This window comes from Scardinius erythrophthalmus (genome assembly GCF_964197995.2).
Source record: "Scardinius erythrophthalmus genome assembly, chromosome: 2".
Taxonomy (NCBI): domain Eukaryota; kingdom Metazoa; phylum Chordata; class Actinopteri; order Cypriniformes; family Leuciscidae; genus Scardinius; species Scardinius erythrophthalmus.
The window spans coordinates 27,872,977-27,896,374 of NC_138222.1; the positions used below are offsets into that span (position 1 = coordinate 27,872,977).

At 38.9% G+C, this 23,398-nt stretch overlaps 1 protein-coding gene across 5 annotated transcripts in view; it reads right to left on the reverse strand.

Annotated features, from left to right (window-relative positions):
• tcf12 (transcription factor 12) overlaps positions 1-23,398 on the reverse strand; it is a 118,664-nt gene that overhangs the window by 61,260 nt on the left and 34,006 nt on the right. For all 5 annotated transcript variants that reach the window (XM_081359012.1, XM_081359011.1, XM_081359014.1 and 2 more), the window contains one exon: positions 16,938-17,040. In XM_081359012.1, the coding sequence (XP_081215138.1) occupies positions 16,938-17,040 (103 nt within the window). The remainder of the gene's footprint in view (positions 1-16,937; positions 17,041-23,398) is intronic.

Consider the following 23,398-nt stretch of genomic DNA (forward strand, 5'->3'; position numbering starts at 1 on the left):
TCTACGATGATGAATGCCTCTGCTGATGCTCTCTGATATGTAATTAGTCATTAGATGGAATGAATAGATCAATTAAAAGGAGGGAGAAAGGACGGGATTTAGGACGAATCAGAAGAAAGATGGAAGATTGAAGAGGATTATGGGAGTGGAGAACGAGGCTGTCATCTTAAGGTGAGTCGTCTCACTAAAATAGGAGGGTTTCTCATCAGTGGACCGACTCTGGTGTCTCGTACATTTAAGACAAGGCTTTTCAACCTCTATTATGCCCAGGACCCCCTTGCAAAGATGGAGCAGATGGCCAACATTACATAGACCTAGCACATAACAACATATACACTTTGAAAATCAATCCTCAATAATAATTCAAGTATAGAGATATATATTTTTAATTTTACTTAACATTATCTTCTTTGATCAATTATAGCGTAAAGATGACCTTTGAGGAACCCACAAGTAAACATCCTTGCTTTGACTCATTCCCTTCTTGTTGAGAACAGCCCATCCAGAATCTCACAGGTTTGCAGGATCTCCTGACTCACCAGATGGGAAAGAGTGTGTAGACTTGTCAACAAACACAGCAGCTGGATTTGTCCTAAACACCCCCACCTCAGAAAGTCAATGGGACGACCAGGTCTGCGCAATGTGATTAGCTGTTGTTACTAAGGGGAAAAAAATAGGGGAAAATGTTTTCTTTTGACCTCTGCGGTCCCAAACTTAGCCACCCTCTCCAGCCAATGCCCGTTACTCCCTGATATGAGACGGCGAGAGAGAGAGAGAGAGAGAGAGAGAGAGAGAGAGAGAAATGCATTACTGCAGACCAGATGGGAACATTCCACATGACCAAACCAATCAATCACCTTGGTGGGACGCAGGTGCGCCACAGCCGTGCAGCAACACACCATTTCACAGTCTATCGGCCACAAACACATGGTCACCAATCAATGGCCCCCTGAGGATGCGTGCTTCTCCCCAACCCCACTGGTTCATGGCTGATGACTTCATAATCACACATCCCTCTCCCTCTCCTTCCTCCTCTTCTCGCTCTCCCCCCTCGGCGGAGGAGTGTGATGAGCTATCTAATAACCCTTTCTTTCACGCACCCACCGCAGATCTCGCCGCGTTGGACGATGACTCCCCTCAAGCTAACCCACACAGACTCACGTGTGTGCGAGACGGTCGCTTGTGGCCGGAGCCGATGCCGTGCGTCGAGAATGCGATGGAAAAACGGGAGGGCGGGGCCCAGGATGGATATCGCATCATCTGAGCCACATCAAAGGCACTGAAGCCGGCTGGTATCAAATGCCAAGCAACTGTTAAACAATGGGGCCTCACTTGGAAGGATGGAGAAGGATGAATGCAGGAGGGGAATTTTGATCCCACTCGGGCGGCGCTGCCGGCATACTCTCAAACTCACACGCAACCATGCCAAAATCCTGTTTTAAGACACATTTGGGAAGCTGAGAGACTTAGATATCAGCGAACAGGCATATGTCAGAAGCAATGAAAGAGTTGTCAGTATTAAAACATTTCTCTATTCATGCTGCAGAAGTGTTTAGTAACACTTCTCAAGGTTCTGTCAGAGAGAAATCGTGTCACAGAGAAGGAAGCGTGTGAAAACAATTCACTCTGTATGTGTGAAAGTGAGTCCAGGGCTTGGACGCGCCAACCTACAGGGATATTTTAATACCGTTGGTGGAGTTAACACTGTACTCAACAAATTCTGAAACACTATGGGTGCTATGCAGTGACATGAACAGGTCAAAGCATAAACTATAAGAGCTGGAATGTCCAATCAGAAGCCAGGAATGGTACTGTCCATTTTATAATATTCAGCACACTGTTCAAAAGTTTGGGGTCTGTAAGATTTTTTTTAAGGAAATTAATTTATTTTTTTAAGCAAGGTTTTTTTTTTCCATTAAGTTAATCAAAAGTGACAGTAAATAAAATTTGAACTGTACCAAAAAAAATGTATTTCAAATAAATTATGTTGTTTTGAACTTTCTATCATCAAATAATCTTGAAAAAAAATCTATAAGCGTTTCCATAAAAATATTAAACTGTTTTTGACACCGATAATAATAAGAAATGTTTCTTGAGCAGCAAATCATCATTTTAGAATGATTTCTGAAGCATCATGTGACACAGAAGACGAGTAAAATTCAGCTTTACCATCAAGGAATATTGCATTTTAAAATATGTCAAATTAGTTTTAAATTTTAACAATTTAAATTATTACTATTATTACTCCTAATGTAATACATCCAGTACTTTTCTGCCTTATTAAAGGCAACTCTCTACAATGCAAGTAAATCACTCACATATGCAAGTAAATTTCTATTATTAACCACTGGCTAATAAATTCTTAGATTTACTCGCCAGTGTGTGTGTTAGATGCCAACAAGTTTAGCATAGATATATTTTCACTCGCTGAACACTGACTGAGGGCTCGAGAGTTTCGCTCTCCGTCAAGCGATCTGTACTATGTGTACTAGTATTTCAAATTCAGCTCAGCGTACCCAGAGAAAGTCTAATGAGGGAGACGGGCTTTGGCGTACCTGTATTTGACGTACCGTAAACTCTAGTGTGAAGGCGCATAACTCGCTGCCGCGTTTCTCACACACACGCAAAAAGAGAGAGAGCAAGAGCGAGAGTCATACATACCACGCAAAATCAACTAGCTACATGTAAACGATATTCTTGTTTGTATTTTTCTGTCAAAATAAAGGAGTTCATCTGGAATTATTCAGCTTTTAAGAACAAGCAGAAGACATGCCGGTTTCTCCGGTAGTGGGTGGAACTAATGCGCACACGGCAATCTCATTGGATGGCACTCATCCCTGTTTTAAATTCAGCAAATCAGAGCGAACACTGACAACGTAATTAATATTTATGAACCCAGCAGCTCATGTGTTGTATATTGTCAATATTGGTAGTAGAATTAGTAGTAGGAAGTCCTAAGTTCAGTTAAAATGACAAATATGCGCTAAAGTTCTATCATTAAATAATGCGTGATTATCATAATATAATAATATAATGTTTGATTGACTGATTTTAAGAGTGTACATTTAGATATTTAAAATATGTGTCATTTTACAAAGATAAGCTGAACTGGTGGAATGTATATATAGATATATAAATAAATAATAGTATATCAGTCTGGCGAAACCAAAAAAATGTACTAGCCAATGGCGATTCTATTGCCAAGGTGTGTGTAGAGGGCAAATGACGTGAAGCTGAAGGATATCTTAATTAAAGAGTATTAAAGCATCTATAGTGCTGTACATACATGTGTTTAATATGAAGATTTAAAGCTGAAGGTAGAATTTGTTTTCCTTCACAAACAATGATAGACCCTTGGATTCTATACACTGTATGTGTATGTGTAGAAAATGTTGGAGCGCTTCTGCATTGAGAGTCTTACACAGGCACTCATTCAAAGGATTCGTCTCTCCTCTCTGGATTAGATGTGGGGGAGGATGGGTTATTTCTAGGCAGACTGACTGCACGCTCACCACCTGAGACCCCGAGCCAGGTGTGTGTGTGCATGTAAGTGTGTGTATATGTAAGAGCAGCACCTGTGGGGCACAGCAGGAGCTCAGCTACACACAGGTGGGAGCCAGAAGCCCTAATGTCCATCCCATGAGCCCCCTCTCATTTCAACAGGTCGTTCAGTAATTATACTCAACACAGCCCATTAGCCATCAGCCTTCAGAAGTACATATGCTCCGACATCGCTCCGCACCGCATGCCTACGCGTGAAAGACTGTGGGGGAGATCGTCTTCCAATGGACACGGTGCCTGAAAATACCTCTAAACTGCTTTTTCTTCACTGAAATGTTCAGTATCTGTGATATGGTGAATGGGTGTAAATATTCACAAATTAATAAGGAAAAAAAACATTAAACATATTACATTTCTGGGTAATACAGACATTAATATACAATTATTATGGCCAATAACTGATAAATGTCTGATATTAAAAATCTACATTATTTTAACAACAACAACAAAAAATGCCAGAAATACAATTATTACTTTAAAAGTAAATGTAAGCATTACAACAGTATAATGAAAACCAATTTAGACTGATAAGATCAAGAATCTGTAATATCAGATAATAATAATGAATATGGTAATGATATGTATTGTTTGCATTAGTTCGCATCATATATCTGCAGGTTCACTTAAGTTTTGACCAGTACTTCGTCTCAAAGAAGCAGCTTTTCAGAGTTTGTTATGAAAAAAATAACAAAAGTATATTTTTCAAGGAATAACGTTACTCTACTGTGAATAATACTACTAAGAAAGATTTCACTTACTGAATTTATTTGATTGTTTTTATTGCAGTTCATTGGATTTTGGATAATATTAATACTACCATTACTGGCACCTTTTTTCATCACTATTCTTCATTTCTTCAATCATTCCAATAGAGAGAGAGAGAGAGAGAGAGAGAGAGAGAGAGAGAGAGAGAGAGAGAGAGAGAGAGACAGAGACACAGAGAGAGAGAGAGAGAGAGAGAGAGAGAGAGAGAGAGAGAGAGAGAGAGAGAGAGAGAGAGAGAGAGAGAGAGAGAGAGAGAGAACAGAAGTCTGGTAAAGTCATTGACAGAAGCAGGGTGCTCTGGGTCCAGACTGCATTTGTTTCACTGGCAGAATTCTTTCCTAATGAATCACTGCCCTTCAACTTTGCATTTTCATTTAACTATCACTAACATTTTCATTGCCATGAGATGCTTCTAAATACCAAGGGATAAAACTGGGGAGGAGAGGTGGAAAAAAAGCAAAAGGAAAAAAAAAAGCAAAAGGTGCAAAAAAAGCAAGACAGAGAGATTAAAAATGATGATAGAAGAGTGGAAAAGAGGGGGTTAATGAGAGGAGGGGACATGAGAAAGGATGATGGGTGGAGTAATTGAGAATACAGGAAAATGCGAGCAATGCACCGAGAGAAGAAACTAAATGGAGGAAAGCAGCAAAGAAAACATGAAGGAGAGAGAAAGAAAGCCCAGAATCATGCATACACACTCCAATAAAGAATGAAAGCAGATTTGGGAGGTTTTTTGTTCAGGCTTCGTTATGCATGTAACGGGATTGGATTAAATAATGCCAGCTAATGATACAGTCATCAAAGCTCAAAGTGCCACATGCTGTTTGTGTTACTGAGTAAATCCAACTGTGCTGCACATGGATGCAGAATGTAGGCGTCGCATTTTCATGTGTCATTACGCATTATTGAGATATCTGGCACATTTCTGGACACCATCATGAGTATTGGCCAACAAGATTTCAAAGATAAAAGAATCAAACTATTTTAAGGCCTGAAACATTTTCTACACAAGTACGTGGACATACAGCTACATGAGCTTAAGTTTCATGCATTGCATTCTTCTGAAATGTGTCAGAACGTAAGTATGGGTTGCATTCTTATGGACTTTAGATATACAAAGACGGTGCACTCATATTACTTATGAATGGGAGAAAGTGCAACGTGCAATATGGCAGAATAAGTACCGGTTTCTAAATAAAAGAGCCAATCGCGTCACTGCAGATGCCATTAGAAGCTCTGGTTGCTATAGAAACAGTCAGTATTTTGAGGTAGGAGCTCAGGAACCATCGGTGGTTCTAGCCTGAAAAATAAGCTATTTGAGCAGAAGAAACAATTTATGGGACAGTTCATTTCAGATTCTGTTGCTGATTTGAAGTATGTTATTTAATTGGGAGTTTGTCAAGCAGTTTTTGACATTTCATGACTCCCTTTTCAAGTGGATAGGATAGGACCCGAAATAGCTGTCTGGAGACATTGCAAATATGGCCGCTGAGTGAACAGACTTTCCTTGAAAGTGCCTTTGGCGCAATACCCGGGACAGAAAAATTACAGGGTCCCCACATCATTTGACTGATGAATTTCCATGAATTTTCCAGTCGTTCGTGATGACAGGATAATGTTTTTTAAAAAGTGCTTTAAATAGAGATTGAACTCAAGAAGGGCAATATTTTAAAAACAAATAATATTTATTAAAAAACAGAAATACTGTAAAATACTACAGCAATTAAAAAAAAAAATTCTAGTTCTATACATTTTAAATTTTTATTTATTCCTATGATACCAAAGCTGATTTTCAGCATCATTACTCCAGTCTTCAGTGTCACACGATCCTTCAGAAATCATTCTAATATGATGATTTGCTGCTCAAGAAACATTTCTTATTACTATCACAGATAAAACTGGTTGTGCTGGTTGATATTTTTAAGGGAAACAGTGAAGCATTTCTTCAGGATTCTTTGATGAATACAAAGTTAAAAAGAACAACAATTATTTTAAGTCTTTAAGTCTAAAGTCTTTAGTGTAATTTTTTATCAATTTAACGCATAATTGCTGAATAGAATTATTGATTTAAAAAAAATCTTACTGAACCCAAACTTTTGAACTTTTTAATTCTATAATTATATTCATATAAACAATTATTAAAGACTTACACAATCAATATAAATAAAAAATTTTCATAGATTTTCTATGACTTTTCCAGCCCTGGAAATCACAATTTTAAGATTCTCTGATATTTCCAGGTTTTGATTCACCATGGGAATCCTTAAGTTAGTTGAACTGTTGACATGCTTGCAGCAAGCAACCTGAATAATAATACTAATACACTGGCTTTAACCGCACAGATATGCACAGCAGAGCATGTACAACAGAAGCACATGCTAACAATTAGATGGCTGAGAATTTGAAGCGCTACTTGCATAAGCTTTCAGTGTGCCATTCATATTTTTGTTGTTTTTGTTGTCATGATTTTTCTCCCCTGCTTTTGCGTTTGATAACAGAACTCTATACGGCATAGACGCGTTGTAGACAGATTAGCTCAGGCTGCAATTTCGGTCGCCCCCAGTGGCCTGTGACAGCGAGCTCCCAGGACCTCTCTATCAGCAGGGCTCTATCAGCTCTGCCGCCTCCCCTGAAGGCTCTGAACTCTCCTGGCCCTCTGCGAACAGCCCTGCAGACATGAGCGCACCAGGCCCCAGCTGATCTCTGCAGCTGGCCGGCCCGCTCGCCTCACCCCCTCCGCACAGAGGCCCGGGCCCGGGGAAGCCAGGGCGGATGACGGGTGGATGGAAGGGAGGAGGGGCGCTGGTAGAAGTAGAAGCGGAGGAGAGGGATTTGTGGCCTTTCAGACCGTCTTGGGCTCTTCACGCTTGGTTGAGCGCAGTAACAGATAAGCGCACCCTGGAGCTCTGCATAATGACCAGCTACATCCACTACACTTCACACTAGTGCCACCAGACTCCCACACCACTACAGATGTCTGCTCTGAGCCTGTGTCAGCACACATTGCTTCCAGCATCATAAACACTCCTGTGTGTGAGTGGCTAAAGTTGAGGCTGCTCAAATGTCATGTACAGTGCCTTCTTTAAGTATTCACAACCTTGACTAATTCACAAGAGCCGCTCACAAAGGATGCGTTCTTGCATTCAAAAACAGCTTGATTCAGGGCAGTGAAAGCATCTTAAAAATCAGTGCTCATGGCGTGAGATGCTGAAAAACAGCGAGTTGGTCTTTACAGTGCATGTTTACAGTATATATAGGCCTGCAATAACTTATCAAGAGAAAAACGTTAATAATCAGTAATGGAAATATGAATCGACAACAAATGTGATTACTGATTAATTGCACCAAAATATCCACCATTCATGCCACTTTACAGCAGTGTATAATGCATTTTTATGGACAAAACACATTTGTAAAAGAGCGGAGGACACAGAGTGGGCTAATGTGGGAAAAGAGCACGCACCTAGTTCAAAGTGACAATAAAAACTTTTATAATGTTACAAAAGATTATTTAATTTCATTACTCCAGAGTAAAAAAAAAAAATCAGCTTTGCCATCACAGGAATAGATTATATTTTAAAATACATTCAAATGCAAAACTATTTTTAGAAAAAAAAATATTTTGAAATAAATTACTAAATAATACTTTATATTATTACTGGTTTTCTTTGATTTTTGATCAAATAAATTCTGCCTTGGTGAGAATAAGAGACAAAAACTTTTTTTTTTTTATCTTACCGACACCAAACTTTTGCTTGGTGGTGTAAGTGAACACGAATGGAGGGACATGATGACATAATTGGACGATTAGGTGGAAGACAGACACGCTAAAGAGAGTGCATTAGTGAGCAAATGAGTGACTGGCAGGAGGAGGATAAAATGGAGGTATACAGGGAGGAGGTGGAGAGAGAGTGTTCTTGACTGCACCTGCGGCCCTGCTGTGTTGTGTAGCCGCTCTACGGGATCGTGCACCTGAGCAGCACCTGGTCACAATCAGAGGATCGGAGGCCCTCAGAGGCCCCACACACACCTGCCTCCAACGCTACACACCAGGGAGCCAGAACACAGCATACATGCTCAGCCTTAAGGAATAATTAAAAAGCAAATAAATAAATAAATCACATGCAGTACGAGATACGAACAGACAAGCCGAGCACTGGGACAAATCTTCCTTTTTTCCTTTTCCTCGGCTGAACAAAAGGATAGCGAGATGCATCTTGGCATCACTGTGTTCTGCTCCTCTTGTGCACAGAGAAAAAAACACAGCTGGGGTACCAAACGCTCTGCACACTTTGCATTGTCACTAAATGACTGCGTAATTTCATTTCCTGGAAAGCCATTAGGTTTCATCAAAGGAGATGAGAAACAGATGAGAACAATTCTCTTATGCATGGAGAATTCATTTAGCGGCGCGGCATGCGCGGGAGCACCACGCTAACACCACACGCACTGCAGGCAGAAAGTTGGGATGCAAATTTCAGAAATTAGTGTGCCGTTCCACAATTATTTTGCACATAGCGTAAGTGCACCGAGAGAGATTAAATGACTGCAAACCACCTGTGTGACACACTCAAAACAATGAGCTAATCCAGGCATGCGGTCAAAACTGCAGTAGGCTATACTGTGTAGAGTGAAATGAACCGAATACATCATTCCACTAAAGGAAATGCACTGCCTAAAAGCTATACTGTGGCTTTAGACACAAACTTTTGCACAGTAAAAGGTTGTGATTGAGATTGAAGGTTGATACTGATAAAAGTCACACACCAATAAATGTCTGAGATACTAGGCATCAGAAAATTAATATCATAACAGTATGAAAAATGCATATTCATTTTGAGATTTGTTATAGATTAAATTTACCAGTATTATTAAATTATTAGTCATTTTAAACAATAATATTTTTTTTTTTAAAATCCCTAAAAGCAGCCACTAACCAATATGGTACCAATATTGTAATGATGCTGAAATTAATATATTTTAAAATATATTAAAATATTAAACAATTATTAAAGCTGTAATAATATTTCAAACTATTACTGTTTTTACTGTATGTATATAATCAAATAGATGCAGCCTTGGCGAGAATAAAAGACTTCTTTAAAAAACACTGACCACAAACAGCTTGAACGGCAATTATTTTCTTACTATGTGATTACTGAAATTAAAACATTTTACACAGTATTTATTCAAAATGATTTGAAAACAAGAACTGAGCAATTTAAAGAGTTATTGTGGTGTGATAGCCATCACTAGTAAAGCAGTCTGAGAATCTGAGACGCCTTTCACACAGTTCACCTTTGCTTTCTGTTGCTAAGGCTACACCATTTGGGAAGGCGAGAACAACAGCAACACTTCAACAATATCTACTGCCGTCTTCGTACAGCGAGAGGACCGCTTAGGTGCCAGACCAGCCATGATCTTCTCTGGGGAAGAGACAGAAATAGCGATTTGACCTGGGGGAGCGTTGGTGAACCTTCTAATGTCCCAGGTGAGGAACACAAGCTCATGGGTTACATTTAGACCAACTAATAGATTTTATCTAGCAGGTGATATCACACGGGTGCAATCACTAGACGTGTCTTCTGAGATCAGCTCTGACGTACACAGCTAAATAAAGATGAGTACAGAAGGCAAAGTCTTACTGAATCACTTCAGTAGTGAGCAGGGCTGTGTGTGTGTGTGCACGCGCGTGTGTGTGTGTGTGTGTGTGTGTGTGTGTGCGCGTGCGTTGATGCTGCTAATAATAAGCAGATTAAAACAGAGAGGATGTGCGGCAGGCCACAGGAACGTGAGTGCATCCACAAGACAGTCAGCATTGTTAAAAATATAGACAGGCACATGGATTGAAATGCTGGCGAGTGACAAACACACAGTCATTTGCGCTAACACACACACAGAGAGAGAGAAAGAGAGATAGACAGAGAGAGAGAGACTTGCTTATGGTAATTAAATAAAACGAACTAATCTAAACCAGCTGAAATCTTTCTTGAGTTGCTTGCGGAAGAACAGAACAGCAAAAAGAGAATTTCTCAGATACAATGAAGTCCGGAAATGTCCTTGTAATATCTTGTGTCTCTCTTTGATTCTCAGCCATCAGCGTGAATAAAAGCAGAAATCCAGAATTCCACAAAGAGATGGTAACTTCACTGACTTCATCCAACGTCCTCTTCTCTCTCATCTCAAACTTTCATCTCATCAGAGAGTGTGTAAAGTCAAATATTCAATTCATGTCATCTTGAAATAAAATCAAGAGGCGTGATGAAAAAAAGCAGTAAAAAAGACGGCAAATGCTAAAGATGAATGTAATAGCTGCATGAGGACACTTAACTGGTTGAGGTAAAGTGAGATCATTATGAAGGGTCACTAAGCACTAAAGGTCACTGATGATTATTTACACATTTTCTGTGCTAATTTGGAGGGACAATGTTAATGGTTCTGCTTAATAGTTTTAAATTAGCAATGTAACAGAAGTAGCAACAGATCTTTTCTTCCATACTGTATATCCGATTGATGATTATTATAAAAGAAAAAAATGTAGGACAGGTACTTGGTTCTATCCATCAGTTGTTGATTGGATGGAGGCAGATGTCTGAAGAAAGAAAGGGACTGGGTTTAAGTGGACTAGCCTACATGATTGGAGAAGTACAGTATACGTCACCAGACAGAAGTCTTTAGTTTCACCAGAAATTTGAGTTATAATTTGAGTTTTGATTAAAAAGTATGTGGTAAATAATTAAACATGCATGGGTGAATAAGATCCTTAACGTCGTCATGAAACAGAAGTTGCAATAGTCTTTTCTTCCCTATTGTGACTTTCTTCCCAGGACTCCTTCATCGAAAAAGAGATTTCAATGGGACCTTCCCGGTAAAAGAAAGGATGAATACAAAGTTCCGTCGTGAAACTCTAGATGACGCAGGCTGATCGGTCCTTAACTCAACCTGCTTGCAATCACATCATTCTCTATAGGGCATAGCTGATTGGTTCCTGCTGTATCAGTAGCCAATGAGCTCGCTGCTCAACCTTAAAATACTTGGTTAGCAGCATTTGCCTTAGCAGTGAAGCACACTTACAGAAACCCTCCACCTTCCCCAGCTCCACCTGTATAGATCTGCTACAGGTAATTCATGCATGCTCTATTGTACAGCAACAGCATGTTTTACTTGCTCATAGCAGCGTGTCGTGTATGTATTGGCAGTAGCAAGTCCCGTACTTGCTCTGCAGCAGCAGCAACGTAGCAGATCTACTCTGCAAAGACCCAATATATCAACATTGTCGTACCCATTACCATGACAAACACTCTGAGAGGTTGACCTAAAGGTTGACAAAATTTAATTCTAACAGATTTAAAATGTATAGTCTTGCTCTTACAGGAAATCAGACTAAAACATTGATGATTCCTGTCCAATCAGTTTTTGTTCAATCAGCTTATCTTTAGAATAAAAATGTTCCTCCCCAAACAAGAAGCAAATCATGGTTCATGGATGTAAGAATATTAAAAATGCATCCTGTTTTGTCAAGAAGCCGGAATACAGGAAAACGCACTTGAAAAATAATTTCATGGGGTCTTCAAACATGATAATCTAATCTCAAAGTACTACACTCATATTGCTATTGTAGTGAAGCGTCAAAATAAATCTTTCACCTCAACCAAAATTAAAGTTTTCATTGAGCCTCTTTCTTTTCATTGGCTAGGCTAATTAAATTCAATATGCTGTTCAGGGTGTCGTGTTCTCAGGTGATAAATAAAACCTGTAGTAGTAAAGTTCTTCGGCAACAAGACATATCTCATTTCTCCATATTTCAACTGAACAATTTTTACATATTACTACTTTAGCATCCTTTTTGGCTACGAAGAAGTGCATCCACCCTTCTGAGATGTTCACCTGTTGTAGCTTATCTAAGTTGTGTGCATGAAATAGACATGCTGACATGATCATAACGCACCATCGGAGAAGCACTTATTATTAAACGTCACTGTTTCGTCAATGGTTTCATCAATGGTTCTTGCCCTCTAAAACCAATTCAGTCGAAAGCGAAAACTATATATATTTTGTTAATTTTACTGCATCACTAAAACAGTTTCAAAGTAGTCAAAATGCGGACGGAAAGAAGACAACTGTATGAATCATTGTTTTTTTATTCTGCAGGTTTCTATGTAGTTATGCAGCCGCAGATTCCACTTGGCCCCGTCTTTGACCATTTAACAGCATGCTTTGTGAAAAAAAGGTTGAGTGGAAATGAGCGTGACCTGACAGACCAGCACTAAACTCCAGCGGAGGTGAGAGTTTTGCCAGGAAACACAGCTTCCTGAGATCATGTATGCGTTATTCCCATCTAATGCAAATCACAAGATTCCCCTGAGCTTCAGAGCAACAAGCTTCACCTTAGACTTCAGGAAGTTTACAGCAAAACACATGTACAACTGATTGCACCGTTTTTTCCCCATGAACATTCAATTTAAAACTCATGTACCGTGTTTTGTTGTCAACCGTTTCATCAAGTCTAAAGCCAGGCCAGCTCTGTCTGTGCCAACTGTTACACATGGAGTTTGGAATGTCAACAAAGTACTAAACTAATTTGTCTTTTGTGATGGTAATCTGTTTGACCAGTAAATACTGGCTGCGCTGAAGAAGCAGGATTCTCTACGTGCATGCAGATTTCTTCTTAATCTAAATCTGCATTAAGCCTTATTAAATATTGCTTAAAACTTCAACATAGAGTCATCATTACGCAACAGCGCTCCATCCTCACATTACAAGCGGACACACACAAACGCACACACAGCCGGTGCGCTACGGTTGGCTGATCAATGTTATTTCAAATTGATTATAGGGTTCAATTTTGGTACAAATTATATTTAGGCTTCTGAAAACGGAACAGAAATAGTTTATATGTTGTGCAGAACTGAATTTATATTGGACAATGTTTGTGATTATGCATTACTCGATGTCTTCAGCTGTCGCGTCAGAGGATTGTGTACAGCGCAGGACGGTTTTAGCCGTCACAGTGTGGGTGCCACGTGCATGCCGAGAGACGAGGAGGATGCTGGGTAAGAGGATTGGAACAGGGCGCCGGCACGTGCGCCCCAGACTGACTGACCTCTGACCTCGACACTGACACAGACCCTCCCATGGGCTTTCTTCAAGCATACACACAGACACATGGGGAATACACACCTACACATTCACTCACCCCAGGGGTCTAAATGCGCCATATATAAAGATGATGCAACAAAGTGAAATATCTATCCATTCAGACACAAACCTCTAAGGAAATGCACAGTGAAGGCAGATGCCGGATAGGAATCACATTTTGCACCTAACATCTGATATGTATTCATACATAAGCTCAAATCCAATACAAACGCAGCAGAACAGAGTGTGACCTTTAAAATGGATCTCCATTATTCAGAACAAGCAGCGGTTACTCTAATTAAAATGTTATGTCAAATAAACAGTCATTACCAGCCATCTGCCTAGCACTATAAACTGTAATATGTTCATTATCATACACAATAGCTGACCCCAGGTAACCCCAAGCTGCTCTCAACATGTCATACTTCACTTAGAGAGAGCATAGAACCAGGTCAACGCATTCAGCCCCCACAGGCATATTTAAGACTACTAAATGAAGCATTCAAATTAAACTGCTTAACGTGATAATGGTTTATTAAAGCAAATCTGAGGCGTTTCTTACATTAACGTCGTGGACAAACAAGATTGTATACGCGTTAAGGTTCCACTGTTTAAATTAAGCTACATTTATGTGTCTGATTTAAAAAGCAAGATTCGAGAAGTTTTTTTTCAGCCGCAAACAGTTTGAAAAGGTAAACAAACAAGTTCCAGCCTACAATTTCTATTTCCTTCAAGAAACTGCAGACCACCGGGATTTGTCTCGAGATAATCCACTTAGATTACCACGGCTCTGTTTTTAAACGGCACACGCAGGAAAAAAATGGGTCACATAAACCCACGAGTAACTCATAGGCCAGGGTTCCCTCAGAAATGCCATTCGTGTGATGGTAATGCTTAATTGTATTACATTCACATTCGAATGTAATGTGCCTTTTTCATTGGTGAGTAATAACCTTTCAGAGATGATTTAATGAGGTTGCTCCGGAATGGGTAATTCCATGTAAATCCCAGATATTACTGCTGAAATTCAATTTGATAAGACTCGGCCTTCTCGTCCAATCCCAGCAAGATAGCGCAGGCAATTTAGCCGTGCAATCAGATTGTCTAATTCCCTGACACATCATTGTTCCAGATCATTTCCATATTTTGCTAGTTATAGGCATAATTAGTGCTGCATCAACAGGACAGAGGAAAACCAAACATCCTCCCTACCTCCACCACCCACAAACACACACACAAGACACACACACGCAGATCAAATGGCATAGAGATAACATTTGGTTTCGGTGGGCTTCGTGCAATGGCACCCATCCGTAAACTTGCCACCTTACATGGCAACCGGTCTCCAGGGTGATGCAACAAAGAGCCGGGGTTCAGCAGCCCATAAAGCTGTCATGTGCGTGCACATCACAATAGCGGCAGACACAGAGACCTCAGATATAACAACATCCATCAATCATGTTCAAGGGATAAAGAGTCCATTGTGACTCTAATCAAGCCATTTCACCTGATAAATATCTAAGAAAATGCTACTACAGATTTTTATAATTAACAATTATATATAGCCCATATATATATATATATATATATATATATATATATATATATATATATATATATATATATATATATATATATATATATATGTACAATTTAAAGGCTAGATCACCTCAACTGTCATAAAGTCTGCACAAAAGAAAATAAATAAACAAATGACACCCTGCCTATTAAAAATACAATGTCATACAATACCTGTAATATACAGAATTTTAGAAGGATAGCACTATAACAGAAAATAGTTATAGTATATATATATATATATATATATATATATATATATACACAGTAATAGATGCAAAAAAAAAAACACGTTGCACTTCACAATGACAAAATAATCCACAACATCAACATGTTCCAAAATTACACAACAGAAATAAGCGTGTGCAACTTTCAGAATCTGCACTGCACGTCATCTTGATGCTGAATAATGTGTATTATGCTTTTGTGTCTGTGGAGTCAGCAAACAAGCAGTAAAAACAAGGGGCCAAACAAGCACAAACTGATACAGATGGAAAATTATTTGAAACATTTATGGAAGCAAAAGAGGAAGTGGAGCGAGTTCAGTAGAGTTTCACACACCTCTTCGGAAAGAGGGGAGAGATTTGAGAGAGCCCGTGGCTGATCTTTGGCCCATCTGTTTGTTTCACTACCACCCCTGAAACCCCTCCTTCTCTCTCTCTCTCTCTCTCTCTCTCTCTCTCTCTCTCTCTCTCTCTCTCTCTCTCTCTTTCTCTCCCTTCCTTCCCTTCCCTTCTCACTCTCCTCCGCAAAAATGCAGTGTGCCATTGGAAGAAGCCAGTGGCTTTTCTGCTGGCTAGAAGACAGTCTTTTGTGATGGAAAACTGTACTGATGGTGTGACTTCCACCCTGGGGGAGGGTCAACTCCTGAAGACAGTCACACCACAGGAAGATTCAGAAATTGGGGACAGATGTGAGAGAAGCAGCAGAAAAAAAAAAGAAAAAAAAAATTACATATATTATATTATATATAAACCTATAATAATATTACATACAATTAATTATGCATAATATATAATATTACATTATTATAGGTCTGTGTAGTTGTGTAGTCAATTCATGAACAAATGACTAATTAATGTCATTTGAATAGATTAAAAAAAGACACACATCTGTGTGAATCATTCTGACAAATTCTTCAGTGAATCTGTCAGGGTAGTTACTGAATCTCACCTAACATCTGAACTCACTGAACGGCAAATCATCATGATTTTCATTTTTAACTCAAAAAGAACCATGAATATTTTCTTATATAATAAATAATATTAAAAAAAAAAAAATTATGTATATTTTTCAAAAAGTCATATATAAAAAAAATAATACTTTTATTCAGCAAGGATGCCTTTAATTATTCAAAAGTGACAGTAAAGACATTTATAATGTTACAATAAAAATCTATTTCAAATAAATGCTGTTCTTTTGACGTTTCTTTCATCATAGAATCTGAAAAATGTAAAAAAAATATTAGGCAGCACAACTGTTTTCAACATTGATTATAATAAGAAATGTTTCTTGAGCAGCAAATCAGCGTATTGGAATGATCTTTGACAGACCATGTGACACTGAAGACTAATGTAATGATGCTGAAAATTCAGCTTTGCCATAGCAGGAATAGATTACACTTTTAAATATATTATAATAGAAAACTGTTATTTTTAATTATAATAATATATCCAGTATTACAGTTTTTTACTGTTTTTCTGATCAAATGAATGCAGCTTTGGTGAGCATAAGAGACAATATACATTTATTAAATACACGACAACACCCTCACCCATCTCTGGCACTTCCTGTGGTGACTGCCTTCAGAGAGAAGCGTCTGATCGGTCCACACATTGCTAAATGGATTGATGACAGAAAGACGGGTGTGAAAGAGAAACGGGTTGGATACTCACCCATTATGCTGGAGCTCATGAAAGGTGTTGGGGACAATCCTTCATGGGACACTAATCGACTGTCACTCAAGTGATCAGCATAATGAGTGCTGTCTCCAAACCCCTGGGGGAAAGAGATCACAGCATTAAACACATTATTAGCTGGACCTGCTAATTGAGTGCTATGACACTACTCTAATTACTGGGGGAAAAGAGGGGAGCACAAATGGTCAACTGTCCCCCGAAACGATCGATATTTCTCCACTCTCCTCATTAAAAAACACTTTCTTCAAAGTCTTTGATGAATTTCATTAAAAGGGCAAACAAAAGAACTGAAGAGAAGATAGCGCTTGTGTTGCGATTGTGTAATTGTAATAAAGTTAATGGGGCACAAACAACAACAACAACAACAACAACAACAACAACAACAACAAAAAACAGCTATTGAAACATTTGCATTTGTCACATTAAAAATATGTCACATTTATTTGATCCCATTTTCTTTAATGTGAACACACTGCCATTCTATATAGTGATATAACAATAATTCAGGCATTATTTTTATTAGATTTCTAAGCATTAAAAATGATTGAGTGCATTGTGTTTTGATTATTACTAAGATCAGTGTCACTACTAGCGCACATCTTTAGAGATGCTGCTAGAAGTTTCTAGCTCGGTTGTGAATGCCGTTGCTAGGCAACATTTTGGTTGTGTGTGGCAATCCTACTTTTTGTCGCACTTCATTCATGACGATATTTCTACATTGTACATTGTGCTAGACTGGTAAGGATTTGTGTGCATGCAAAACGGCGGTATGATGCATCAGAAAATGCCATAAAACTGATGAAGTGAGGCGCTTACTAGAGCTCGACACAGATCAGGTCTTTATGCCAAAAGCCTGCGTGTACTTAAAAAAGTAGAATAAATAAGTCAGGTTCTCTCCTCGGCAGCTGAGGTCTGCCCTTTCATGACCGTTATCAGCTTTGGGGGGCTTAGGTCTAAATATCGGTCACAGTGTGGGCCTTTAAAACTCAGAGTCCCCCCCAATAAAGATACTCTGTGGCTGTGTTAATCCTGGAGCCGGTGAAAATCCGCCTGGCGCTACAGTCAAATGTGTCCCCCAAACCATATTAACTCTCTCCTGAGGGGCCTACAGCTGCCGGCCGTCCATTACTCTGGGCTTTTCCTTCTCTGCTTTCAAAAAAATATATATCATGGACTATTACTGTGTCTGTTTTCCAAACGGATGAAGATTGAGTAATTTCAAAGGCAGTGGAGTGTTGTGTGGGGCAGAATCGATTCGGAGAGGTTCCCTATCGTGTCCCTGCCGTTTGTGTTAATAACGCTATGAACTGCCTGACTAATAGCTTCTCCCCTGAAGAGACACAGTGGGAGGGGGTGGGAGGCAAAAAACAAGCCCCAGAACTGCACTGTGCTCCCCAGCAATTTGGTAAGCATGATTTAGTAAGCTTTCCAACTAAAGGAGCACAGTGCACAAATACAATTAAAAGGATAGCTCATCAAAAAAAACTAAAAATTCAGTCATCAGGAACTCGCCCTCATGTTGTTCCAGACCCATAAGATTTTCGTTCTCTTCAGAACACAAATGAAGATATTTTTTATGAAACCTGAGAGATTACTGTCCCTCCATTTAAAGTCCATACCACCAAAACTTTCAAGCTTCGAAAAGTTCATAAAGACTTTGTGAATATAATCCATACAAATTGAGCAGTTTAATCCAAGTAGAGGTGGGGAACGCGACCAAAATCTTATTTCGGGACATGAGAAATTTTATTTCACGATAAAGACATATATCACGATATAGTCATTACTGTTACTTTGTTTACGTTTTGTTATTAAAAATAAGAACAAAGAAGCAAATTACAAACAATAGGACAAATAAAAAAACTAAGCTTTTCAGGCACAGTAGGTTTATTTGATTTAGTCATTAATACTTTGAGATGTTAATTCAGTTTTTTTTTTTCCCTAACTGACAACCGACAAGATTGTTAAATTAGAATTAAATTCAATTAGAATGAATAAGTGTCTATGACCCATTAAAATATCAGGGATCTGTTTTCAAGGGTTTAGTTTTACATGTGCAAATAGCAGCATAAACAAGAAAACATGAGGATTCACACATCGTCACGTCACGTTCTGTGAACGGAGAAAAACAGAATAAAATCATATATATAAAAGGAATAAATATATTCCACTTAATTAATTAACAGATTAACAAAACGAAAGAAAAAAAAACTGTGCTACAAGTAGTAGGCTATATGCTGAGTTTCAGTTCATTTTTGTGACGCCCACCAAAAACAAGTTCATGGAAAGGAAACCTTTTATTTTTAATTCTTGTTCAGTTCTGAATACCGTTAAATTGAAAGGATTTATTATGGAGTGAGGGGAAATAAAATAGCCTATAGCTATGTTTATAGTACTTATAATATTTGGAAACATTTCAATTTATTTACCGTTAATGTACATTAAATGTAATAATAAAATACAACCTCTACACAAATTATCTTTTTTTTTTCCTTTTAAAAACCCAATTTTTCATGTATAGCATTTTCAAAAAAGGTTTTCAAAAAAATCTTGAAAATTTGCTTTTTAAACAATTTACCCAATAGTATTAATTGGTCAAAGTTCACACTGTTGGTTAACAGGTAACTGGTTTATTATGAGCATCCCTAATTAATACTACAGAAATTGAACGTGCAAGCACCACATTGAGATCACGGCTTTTTGCACTTCGTAACTGTTTTTAACATCATGCATTTCTTGATATTTACATTTTTTATTCATGCAAGCTTCTTTATCACTCTGAGTCAATAACTTCAAACAGTACTGTGCTATGCGGACATATTTACATATTACAATATTTACAATATTTAGTGCGATATCAACAATATATAGCTCTCTAACCATCCACCCTCTCTATTCCACCAATGCGTAAATCCAAGTCTTGTTTTATATTATTAACGGATTTAATTTAGGCTTTTATTCACATAAAAGCACTGATCAATGTTCATAGAGCTCATCAAATATGGTAAACACAAAACACACGCTTATCGTGCGAGAACAAACCTCACTGGTTCTTGTGGAAGCTCAATTGTGTTTATACGTTTGGAATGATATGAGGGTAAGTAAATTTTTGGTCGAACTATCCCTTTAACCTCTTTATTATCCATTTTTTCCTCCCTGGCCTTTCGAGAATGCCCAATCTCATCTGCCAGAGTGTCGGAAGGACAGTGGATGGGACGTTGAGGCGATCGGTGAGAGCATAAGATCATCAATCACTGCTGCCTCGTGATCTCTGAATGCACGGCTTGTTGTGCATGCTCTCGCTGTCACCGGCGAATGGTTAGTCTGTTTTAAATAGCTAGCACGTTGCAAACCAGCACTCCGTTGAAGAAAAAAAAATATCTCAGATGCTCCTTCGCATCCCAGGTGAATGCCCTGGTGCAGTTTTAAGGCGTTGGGGACGGGTGATAGTGGCGTGATGGACGGGAGCGAGGCATTACGGGACAGCGGGGTGCGCGGCAGAGGTGGTTGGGCTGTCAGATGGGAGGCCTGAAGCCACGGCTGCCCAGGATGTGATGCCTGGCTGTGGGCCAAGGTCAGCTAGCCGGGGCTCCAGTCTGTTCACAGTCCACTAATCACACGCGTACAGAGAGGGAGAAGGAGGGAGAGAGAGTCGCTTTTGTGAAAAAGAGCCTGCTTAAAATGGTTCACAGTTTCCGTGCGAGAGAACAAGGAAAACGTTAGCCGATAGGATTCTGCGTTCTTTGCAGGAAACACAGAAATACAGAAAAGCCGTAGCCTCTATTTAGTTATCGGATAGGACATCTGAGTGCAGCAAGACTGTGAAAAAGTAATGGGATGGATGAAGACGCAGATTAAATCTTTAGCAGGCACTCCACAGCAACCAGCTGCAGCTCTGTTGAAGCTCTTGTGGCTTTTTAAGGGTAAACCACAAAAATACTGTGCAATAGATTCTCACGATAAGATCAAACCTCAGACAACATCTTTCTAACTTTGTTGTTAGCCATGAGCAATGGACACTTCTGCGATTCAATTAATATCAAGGAGTAAGTCTGAACAGTAACTTGTGCGCGTTACAGCTAGAATACACAACACAACTTTTAAAATCTGTTCAGATTTTAAACGCAAGTTATCATACACTTGCTGTCTTTGTAAATGGTTACTTAAAGTCCCTGTAAAGGCAATTCTAAAAAAAAAATCTAAACACATTATAAATGTTAGAAATGTATTGCTAAAACACATTACAAAGACTGTGAACTGTGAAGTACTGAATTGTGGAGTTAGACCGTTAAACAGCTTTTCACCATTGCTGTGTTCAGGATTTTTTGGGCGGGGCTAAAACGGGGGCTCAATGACGCATAAATGGCCCCGCCCCTACTGTCGATGACGCACTGGAGCCGCTGAGGCTGCAGCCTACAGTTTGCTAGCTAGCTATGACTTCGTCACGGAAATGCGTATTACCTGGATGCGATCACTTACAAAACAGATCGGTGTCCTTATTTAAATTTCCGAAAAACGATCATATCAACAAGAGGTGGATTAATTTTGTGAAGAGCCACCTTGATGGAGAGCTGAGGATCACCGCCAAAACCCGCCTCTGTAGTGATCATTTTACACAGGATAGTTTTATAAACTTTAGTCTGAGACAACTGGGATTCACTGATAATCCGCTGTTACTGGTGAATGGGGCCGAGCCGACTATCTCCCGCCTCGGCCTTCATCCTCCCGTCGCGCCGACAACTGGTGCCATCATCAGCAGTGCGTGCCCGCGAGTCAACTTTCCCGCGAGTGGGCGTGGTTTCAGCACAGCCAGCGGACACGCCCCCAGCGCTTGAGAGCTGAGAATACTGCTCCTTTTTTCAAGATTTTGATATTTTATTACAGCTTTTTTATCATTCAAATTGGCTGGGGGGCTAACACATTTTTCTGTGGTGTGACAAACTCAGACTCACACATATTTAATTTTGACTTTACAGTCAGGGACTTTAACAACTTAATGACTGAGGGTCAAACCAGACTTTTAAGTTGTTCCGAACACAACAAACTCACACAAAAACATGCACTTTGTTTCTAAGAGACATGTGACAAATGAAAACAATATGTATTCTAAAATCGGCTCAGCTCGAGTCTGTCCCCATCATACAACATGTGATTTTCTGGCTCTGATTTTGAGCAACTAGCACAGACACGTCCAGACTGAAAATCAGAGCAAAATTCTAGGCAAAAGTTGTATTGTAAAAGTAAATTCTATAACTGTTTAACACAGACTTTGTGATTTTAATTCTGTCTGAATTGAAGACATCTGTGTTTTTCTTACATACTCTCTCTAAAAAATTATGTAGCAAATTACCTGCTGGTTTTCGTCTAACTCTGGGGTCCTGTGAGAAATCTAATCATGTCCGGATAGGAACGTCTATGATTACCGCATAGAATTTTTTCACAGTGCTTTTCCTCATTTAATTTGACCTTCGTCAAAAACCATAACTAAACAAAAATGTCTCGTTGCGCTGCCTGGTGTACATTCATTATGCACTGAATGTGAGTAAAACAACAGTTGGTGGTCTGAGTACTGCTGACATCCAAAAAAGTTTATTTTTTTATTTTATTTTAATCCAGAGTCTGATCATGAACAGAACAGTTCAGATTGGCCACTATATACAGGAATGATTTTATTACATTCCCTTTAATACCTTCTCTTAATTATATACATTACCATTCAAAGGTTTGGGGGTCTGCAAGATGTAAATGTTTCTGGAATGACTCACCATGGCTGAACTTATTAGATTAAAAAAAATGCAGTTAAAACAATAACATTGTGATTATTGTATTATTAAAATGTAACTGTTTTCTATTTGAAAATATGTTAAAATGTAATTTAGTCCTGTGATGGTAAAGCTGAATTTTCAGCATCATTACTACAGTCGTCAGTGTCACATGATCCTTCAGAAATCATTCTAACATGATGATTTGCTGTTCAATAAACATTTATTTTACCCCAAACTCTTGAACAGTGGTGTACATAATGAATATCACACATGTAGTGTTATATATTTCAATAGGATTTGTGATGCATGTACATGATGAAAAAAAAACAGATGAAATTTGAAAATGTGCCATCCAGCATTGGACACAGATTCATCACTATAAGGGGGAAAGTTATGGCCATTTGTGCAAATAAGTGAGGCAAATTTTCTTTGCTGAAGGCACTGGCTTGGAAATTATGATGATTAAATTGTAGGTTAAATGCTTAGTAAATGATAAACACTTATGCCAATTTCTCTTTGGAAAAGCAAGCACTCAGGCACACACAGTATTTTAGTGTAGTTAAACACTTAGATTGTGTTTATCTGATGCGTGTGTGTATGTGTGTGTGTGTGTGTGTTTGTGGAGGTGCAAACAGCTGTCTTCTGATCCCATCCCCAGCAATGTCACAACTA